At 48.1% G+C, this 9,106-nt stretch overlaps 1 protein-coding gene across 3 annotated transcripts in view; it reads right to left on the reverse strand.

The window, feature by feature from the left end:
• Nucleotides 1-7,653, reverse strand: part of LOC121550186 (potassium voltage-gated channel subfamily C member 2-like) — a 69,178-nt gene extending 61,525 nt beyond the window's left edge. Inside the window, exon 1 of one of the 3 annotated variants that reach the window (XM_045213596.1) lies at nt 6,488-7,652. In XM_045213596.1, the coding sequence (XP_045069531.1) occupies nt 6,488-7,039 (552 nt within the window). In that variant the 5' untranslated portion in view covers nt 7,040-7,652. Of the gene's footprint in view, nt 1-6,487 lie in introns of all 3 variants that reach the window. The other 2 variants (XM_045213595.1, XM_045213594.1) reach the window with 2 other exon arrangements.
• Between the last annotated feature and the right edge of the window lie 1,453 nt (nt 7,654-9,106).

The raw sequence follows: 9,106 nt of genomic DNA on the forward strand, positions 1-9,106 counted from the left end.
GAGAGGGGACTTTGATTGTCATTTCTTCTCCGTGTCATTTCTGACTCCTGAAGTGTGTGTGTGTGTGTGTGTGTGTGTGTGTGTGTGTGTGTGTATGTGTGCGTGCGTGCGTGCGTGCGTGTGTGTGTGTGCCTGCGTTCCCTAGGTATTGACTGACTGACTCGGAGAAGGCGAGGGGCAAGGTCAAAGACCACGCCTCCCTTCCCCCTCGCCAGTTCGTAAAAAATGTTGATTGCGGGCAGACAGAACCTCGGATTAGACGGTTGGGGAAACAATTAATTATTCACTGGATCAATGGTCCAGACGTTTTATCTCCTTGTGTGGTGCGCTCTATAATCCTGGTGTGGGATCAAAGGCAGCTATCTAATGGAGACATTGTTTGACAAGTTATGTCAAGGTGCAGGAGAGAGAGGGGGATCAAATAAATAAATAACATTGTTATTGATTGTATATAATTGATGTATCAAAAGCAAAAGGGAGAGCGGCCAGGACCTGCTTTCATAAAGCGTCTCAGAGTAGGCGTGCTGATCAAATCAAATCAAATTGTATTTATCACATGCGCCGAATACAACTGGTGTAGACTTTACAGTGAAATGCTTGCTTACGAACCTTTCCCAACGATGTAGAGTTTAAAAATAATAATACCAAATAAAATAGTAACTAACACAAGAGGAATAAAATAAAATACACAAGAATGGCGCTATATATACAGGGAATACCAGTACCAGATCAATGTGGAGCTATATACAGGGAGTACCAGTACCAGATCAATGTGGAGCTATATACAGGGAGTACCAGTACCAGATCAATGTGGAGCTATATACAGGGAGTACCAGGACCAGATCACTGTGGAGCTATATACAGGGAGTACCAGTACCAGATCAATGTGGAGCTATATACAGGGAGTACCAGTACCAGATCAATGTGGAGCTATATACAGGGAGTACCAGGACCAGATCACTGTGGAGCTATATACAGGGAGTACCAGTACCAGATCAATGTGGAGCTATATACAGGGAGTACCAGTACCAGATCAATGTGGGGCTATATACAGGGAGTACCAGTGCCAGATCAATGTGGAATTATATACAGGGAATACCAGTACCAGATCAATGTGGAGCTATATACAGGGAGTACCAGTACCAGATCAATGTGGAGCTATATACAGGGAGTACCAGTACCAGATCAATGTGGAGATATATACAGGGAATACTAGTACCAGATCAATGTGGAGTTATATACAGGGAGTACCAGTACCAGATCAATGTGGAGCTATATACATTGAGTACCAGTACCAGATCAATGTGCAGAGGTACAAGGTATTTGAGGTAGATATGTACATGAAGGCAGGGTAAAGTGACTAGGTAAAGTGCAAGATAGGTGCAAGATAAGGTCAGTGCAGATAGTTCGGGTAACATTAATTTACTATTTAGCAATCTGGCTATTTAGCAGTCTTATGGCTTGGGGGTAGATGCTGTCTCCAAGCCTGTTGGTCCGAGAGCCGATGCTCCGGTACTGTTTGCCGGATGGTAGCAGAGTGAACAGTCTATGGCTTGGGTGGCTGGAGTCTGGCAATTTTTCGGGCCTTCCTCTGACACCACCTGATATAGAGGTCCTGTATGGCAGGGAGCTCGGCCCCAGTGATGTATTGGGCTGTCCGCACCACCCTTTGTAGCGCTTTGCGGTCAAGGGCGGTGCAATTGCCATACCAAGCGGTGATGCAGCCAGTCAAGATGCTCTCGATGATGCAGCTATAGAACTTTTTGAGGATCTGAGGGCCCATGCCAAATCTTTTCAACCTCCTGAAGGGGAAGAAGCCCTGCCATGCCCTCTTCACAACTGTGCAGGTGTGGACCATGTTAAGTCCTTAGTGATGTGGACGCCAAGGAATTTGAAGCTCTCGAGCCGTTCCACAATAGCCCCGTCGATGTGGATGGGGGCGTGCTCTCCCCTCTTTCTCCTATAGTCCACGATCAGCTCCTTGGTCTTACTGACGTTGAGGGAGAGGTTGTTGTCCTGGCACCACACTGCTAAGTCTCTGACCTCCTCCCTGTAGGCTGACTCATCGCCGTCAGTGATCAGGCCTATCACCGTCGTGTCGTCAGCAAACTTGATGATGGTGTTGGAGTCGTACGCGGCCACGCAGTCGTGGGTAAACAGGGAGTATAGGAGGGGACTAAGCACACACCCCTGAGGGGCCCCTGTGTTGAGGGTCAGCATGGAGTAGGTGTTGTTGCCTACCCTCACCACCTGGGGCCGGCCCGTCAGGAAGTCCAGGATCCAGTTGCAGAGGGAGGGGTTCAGTCCCAGGGGCCCTAGCTTGGTGATGAGCTTGGAGGGTACTATGGTGTTGAACACTGAGTTGTAGTCTATGAACAGCATTCTCACATAGTTATTTCCCCTTTTGTCCAGGTGGGAAAGGGTAGTGTGAAGTGCAATTGAGATTGTGTCATCTGTGGATCTGTTGGGGCGGTCTGTGAATTAGAGTGGGTCTAGGGTGTCTGGGATGATGGTGTTGATGTGTCTCATGACCAGCCATTCAAAGCACTTCATAATTACAGATGTGAGTGCTACAGGGCGATAGTCATTTAGGCAGGTTACCTTGGAGCTCTTGGGAAGAGGGACAATGGTGGTCATCTTAAAACATGTTGGGATTACAGACTGGGACAAGGAGGGATTGAAAATGTCTGTGAAGACACCTGCCAGCTGGTCTGTGCATGCTTTGAGAACGCGCCCTGGTATTCCATCTGGCCCGGCGGCCTTGTGATTGTTAACCTGTTTAAACGTTTTGCTCACATCGGCCACTGAGAGCAAGATCACACAGTGTTATATTCCTCGAAGCAAGCATAAAAGGCATTTAGCTCATTTGGGAGTTCTGCATCGCTGGGCAGCTCATGGCTGGGTTTCCCTTTGTAATCCGTTATTGTCTACAAACCCTGCCACATACGACGAGCATCGTAGCCGGTGTAATAGGATTCCACCTTCCTCCTATATTGTCCTTTTGCATGTTTGATGTCTCATCGGAGGTTGTAGCGGGATTTATTGTATGCGTCCATGTCCATGTCCCGTTCCATTGTAAGTGGTAGTGCTAGCCTTTAGCCCAGCGCGGATTTAGGATCAGTTGTGCCTTTTAGATCATAATGGAAACATATTACAAGGGCAGTGGGGATCTGATCCTAGATCAGCCTCCGAGTGACAAGCTTTGTGGATACGGGCCTGTCACGTTCGTTTATAGACGGAACGGACCAAGGCGCAGCGTGATATGCATACATGTTTATTTATATGAATAAACAACCGACAAAACAACAAATGAAAAGAAACGTGAAGTCCAAGGTAGACAAACAACATACCTCACACGGAACAAGATCCCACAACTAACTAGTGCCAAAAGACTGCCTAAGTATGGTCCCCAATCAGAGACAACGAGAGACAGCTGCCTCTGATTGGGAACCACACCGGCCAACATAGAAATAGACATATTAGAAATTCAACATAGAAATATACAACATAGAACATACACACCCTGACTCAACATATACGAGTCCCCTGAGTCAGGGCGTGACAGTACCCCCCCCCCAAAGGTGCGGACTCCGACCGCGCCACATAAACATACCAGGGTAGGGGCCGGGTGGGCATTCCGCCTCGGAGGCGGATCCGGCTCCGGGCGTGACCACCACTTACTCTCCACCTCCCTGTTGCGCCCCTGGTCTGGTCTGGACCTCGGCGCGCTGCTTCCCCTCTCCTTCCTCCCACGAAGTACCAAGCCCTGTCTGGACCCTGGTGTGGGAGACCCCGAACCTGGAGAGGGGCTGACGTCTGGGTCTGGACTGGAACCGCTGACTGGAGCTGGACCCGACGACGGTGGATCGAACTGCTCTGGCTCCGGAGTGGAGCCGCTGACCGGAGCTGGATCAGGCACCGGTGGAGCGGACTGCTCTGGCTCCGGAGTGGAGCCGCTGACCGGAGCTGGATCAGGCACCGGTGGAGCGGACTGCTCTGGCTCCGGAGTGGAGCCGCTGACCGGAGCTGGACTGGACCCCGGTGGAGCGGATTGCTCTGGCTCCGGAGTGGAGCAGCTGACCGGAGCTGAACTGGGCACCGGTGGAGCGGACTGCTCTGGCTCCGGAGTGGATCCGCTGACCGGAGCTGGACTGTACCCCGGTGGAGCGGATTGCTCTGGCTCCGGAGTGGAGCAGCTAACCGGAGCTGGTTCAGGCACCGGTGGAGCGGACTGCTCTGGCTCCGGAGTGGAGCAGCTGACCGGTGCCGGACTAGGCACCGGTGGGACAGGCACGGGCCGTGCCGGACTGGACACACGCACCACTGGCTTGGTGCGAGGAGCAGGAACAGGCCGGACCGGGCTGGCGACGCGCACCACTGGCTTGGTGCGAGGGACAGGAACAGGCCGGACCGGGCTGGTGACGCGCACCACTGGCTTGGTGCGAGGGACAGGAACAGGCCGGACCGGGCTGGCGACGCGCACCATTGGCTTGGTGCGAGGGACAGGAACAGGCCGGACCGGGCTGGCGACGCGCACCACTGGCTTGGTGCGAGGGACAGGAACAGGCCGGGCCGTGCTGGCGACGCGCACCACTGGCTTGGTGCGAGGAGCATTAACAGGCCGGGCCGGGCTGGCGACGCGCACCACTGGCTTGGTGCGAGGAGCAGGAACAGGGCGGGCCGGGCTGGGAACACGCACCACTGGTTTGGTGCGAGGAGCAGGAACGGGCCGGACCGGACTGCGAAGGCGGACTGGAGGTCTGGAGCGGAGAGCTGGCACAACCCGTCCTGGCTGGCTGCCCACTTTCGCACTACACATGCGGGGCGCTGGCACAGGACGCACTGGCGATACAGCTCGTAGAACAGGCGCAGGATATGCGGGACCGAGGAGGCTTACTGGAGACCAGGAGCGTCCCCAATCAGAGACAACGAGAGACAGCTGCCTCTGATTGGGAACCACACCGGCCAACATAGAAATAGACATACTAGAAATTCAACATAGAAATATACAACATAGAACATACACACCCTGAGTCAGGGCGTGACAGGGCCCTGGCTTGATTATTCTATCCAGCTCAAGACAGACCTGTCTGTTTCAAGGCACTGTCAACAGTACAGTCTCCCCAGGGAGATGCTATTAATGGGCCTCCTGCTAGTGAGAGATGAGATGGGTATATACAAGACTGTTTAGGCAGGAGGGAGATGAGACAGGAGGTCATTTTAGTCTCCTAAAATGATGGGGTGCACACTGTGACATGACAGCGGCCAAGAGCCTCTGGTGCACTGACTCCACAGCCAGCCGGCCAATGAGATGGTTATTTACTGCCCATTGAGCAAAACAACTGCAGGCCAGTAAACACTAGTCCTGCACTGGTCAGGTGAGCATACAGTTGGCATGGATAAGGTGAGGACTGATAGGTAGAAGGCTCACCCTAACATTTCAGTGAGAGAAGACACATTTGCCAGGAGTCCAATTAACAAATGATTGACAGCAACCTATAGAATTCGACTTAAATCAACAAGAAATAACTGATAGATAACAAAGTATGCAAAAGAGTCAATTGTAAGTGACAATTAGTCTAACGCCCTCTGCGTTAGGTAAATATTCTGAAATACTTTCTCACGCAGGCTATTAATATGGGGCGCACATCTCACTCCAACATGTAAAATTGCCCAAGAGCATTTCAATCAAAGCAATCAATTCATGTTTTAGTGTTTACATTGTTGCAATGATCGAATTTCGGCTCATGTCCTGACCATTGCTGTAACCATTTAAAATGAATGGATATGTTAAACGTACATTTTGAAATTAATAAATAATTTTAAATAAATAACCGCCCGAATCTTGTGCGTAAAAGTAGGCTTAAGGTCAAATACGTAATGTTTCTGGTATAGGTATGCAGATAAATGGTACAATTTGGGAATGTGGTGGTGTGTCTAACCACAGGTTCTACAACAGCCTATTTATGTTGAGCGGTGGACCATTCCATCACCCCTCTATCATACGTCACGTTCAATATCAAACAAACCCAACTGACAGAAGAAAAAAAACAAGTTTGTGGTATCAGAAACAAAAACAGAATCTAATTCGTGAAATATTTCCACTTGTTTCTCATTAACTTGGATAGGTAGTGTAGCTTAATTTAAATCTGTATTTACGCACCACAATTATGTTTAAATGCATACCTGTGTATGACAAAAAGAGAAAAAATATCGAGTTTAATTATTTCAACTATATTTAAGTCTAAAAGGTGATTATGAAAACAGTCATGGAGGAAATCTTATTTGATGCACACTGAAATGTGAATAAGCAGACAACTTATGTCCCTTCCATCGAATTGAAAATGTTAATAATATATAATGTATGTGATATTTGTGTAATCATTTTTATTTGATTAGAAGGAATCTGTGCAAAAAAAAAAGGATCGGGGAAACTTGTTGTGCTTGGACTGTTATCTGATCTCTCCACACAAGCGCGCGCTCTTACCCTTGCCGCTCTGGAAGAATAGGGATCCTCAAATAGATTCCAAATCACAGGTCGCCACTTTTTCCAGCGGCTGATATTAGGATCAATCACGTCCTCAATGCCGAGTCTTTTCCCCGTCTCTTCGTCCTCGTCTCCATTGTCAACGTTTATGTCGAACACATCGAGCGCCTCCTCGGCGTCCCTGTGCTGGCGATAGGTCATCCAGCAGCAAGGCTCCACGTCCGTCTCATCGATTCCCCAGAAGGACAGCTCTTCCTCGAACAGCGGACCACAAACATCTGCCGGGCAATGGAGTTTCCCGGTTCGATAGTAGTTAAGGACATAGGCGAATACCCCTGGGTGGCGGTCAAAAAAGTATTCGTTGTTCCGCGTGTTGTACTCTAGGAAGCCGGGGACTTGTTGCAGCTGATCCAAAACGGACTCGATGTCTGAGTCGGAGGCAAGAAGGGCCAGCCGAGTCCCCGGCAGTGTCCTCAGCGTGTTCTTGTACGTCTCGTGCCGGGTTCCCCCAACGTTGAGGATTATCCTCTCGTTCTCGTCGAACTTACCCATCGCTCTGTATAAGACATGACTTGATAAAGAAGGTATATCGAGTGCAGTCCAGAGTAACAGCGGGCACGGTGCTGCACGCACCCAGTTGGGCTAGAAAATCTCACGAAATTCCTTTTGGATTCAGCTGAGCGCAGCCACTCCAAATTCAGCCTGGAGCTCTCATTACGCTTGGTGAAAGTGCTTTGCCAATCGCATCTTTGTTGGTGATTTGGAATAGAGGATCTATCGCTTGTCAGACTCCCTCTAGTTCCTCCTTGTACGAGAGATCTGTCGGCCAGTAGCTCCAAGCACAGACAGCGCTGGTGATGTGTGCCTAGGGTTGTCTTTACTCTCGTCTCCGCTCAACACTTGGACAGGTGAAGTCAGACGAAACTGCCATTCCAATTATTGATTTGTAACCTTGAGCGCTGTGCCCTTTTTGTTAACGTCACGACAATGCCGTGGTGAATAGCAAGCAAGCAAATCTGGATCTGGTTCTCTCCGAAATGTGCGTCTTTGACGAGAAACGATGTCAAGGGCACACCCTCTCCTTTTCTGCGTGTGCGTCTGTGTTACAAGCAATCCTCTCACACGTGCTCATGTTGCTATGTAGCGAAGTTCACTCATTACATTTGGATTGACAATCAAAATAGTTTAAATCTATGCCAACGAATATCTAGTGCAACTTTTTTCAGCTTTTATGATTTGCCGAAATAAGTTGTTGAACATGAGTGTTCTCAACAGGTCAGATTGCTTGACTGAGAAATGTGTCTCATTTGCATCATTTTCTATTTTGATCACAGAGTGTGGTCCTCTTTTTCACAGTGCAATTATTTATAGGAATTCTCTTCGATCTGGTTTCACACTGACGTGAGATGCGCTTAAGTAACCAGTATCTGCGCCAAAGCGAGGGAGCTGTCCTTTCAGCAACTTACATCTGTGACATCCGCAACCGCAGGAAAATAGTTAAACTTTCGGCTCCATTTGATTCTATTTCGACATGTTGATATAGCCTACATGGCATGCTGAGAGGTTTAATGTGAGCGACATAGGCTATCAATTACATTCTCATAATAACTCGTGAATCTGACCACTTGCCAAGAGCAAAACAGAACGGGTCAGGTCAGTGTGTCTCTCTCTCTGGTTAACTTGTTTTTTCACAATCATGCCCTATAATTGCTCAACTAAATATAGTATAATAGAATACGAAATAGTGCAAATAGATAAGCCACAATACACTCTTAGAAAAAAAGGTTCTGGGTAGAACCAAAAAGTGTTATTTTGCTTGCTTCATATATAACACCCACTAAAGGTTCTATATAGAACCCCTTTGTAGGGCTATTTGATCAGACCCCCAGGGGTTCTTCTTAATTGAACCAAAATTGGTTCCATATAGAACCCTTGGGTTCCATATAGGGTTCTATTTGGAACCAATTTCGGTTCTATGTATTACGTTAGGTGGTGCCATATATGAAGCAAGCATAGAACCCTTTTTGGTTCTATCCAGAACCTTTTTTCTAAGAGTGTTAACTCCAAAAGACATAACTCCAAAAGACTTCTCAACAGCTTCTACCCCCAAGCCATAAGACTCCTGAACAGCTAATCATGGCTACCCGGACTATTTGCACTGCCCCGCCACCCCATCCTTTTACGCTGCTGCTACTCTGTTAATTATTTATGCATAGTCACTTTAACTCTACCCACATGTACATATTACCTCAACTAGCCGGTGCCCCCGCACATTGACTCTGCACCGGTACCCCCCTGTATATCTAGCCTCCCTACTGTTATTTTATTTTACTTCTGCTCTTTTTTTCTCAACACTTTTTTTTGTTTTGTTTTATTTTTACTTTTTTTGTTAAAAATAAATGCACTGTTGGTTAAGGGCTGTAAGTAAGCATTTCACTGTAATGTCTGCACCAGTTGTATTCGGCGCATGTGACCAATACAATTTGATTTAATTTGATTTGAACTCCTAGGCCTATTTCCTAACGCAATAGCTATATACCTAGGCTACTAAAGTGCTGGGAATTAGACAACGGGTAAAATAAACAAAATAAAGACATTATGAAATCAATGCACTCAAGC

Source organism: Coregonus clupeaformis, unplaced genomic scaffold (genome assembly GCF_020615455.1).
Source record: "Coregonus clupeaformis isolate EN_2021a unplaced genomic scaffold, ASM2061545v1 scaf0126, whole genome shotgun sequence".
NCBI lineage: Eukaryota > Metazoa > Chordata > Actinopteri > Salmoniformes > Salmonidae > Coregonus > Coregonus clupeaformis.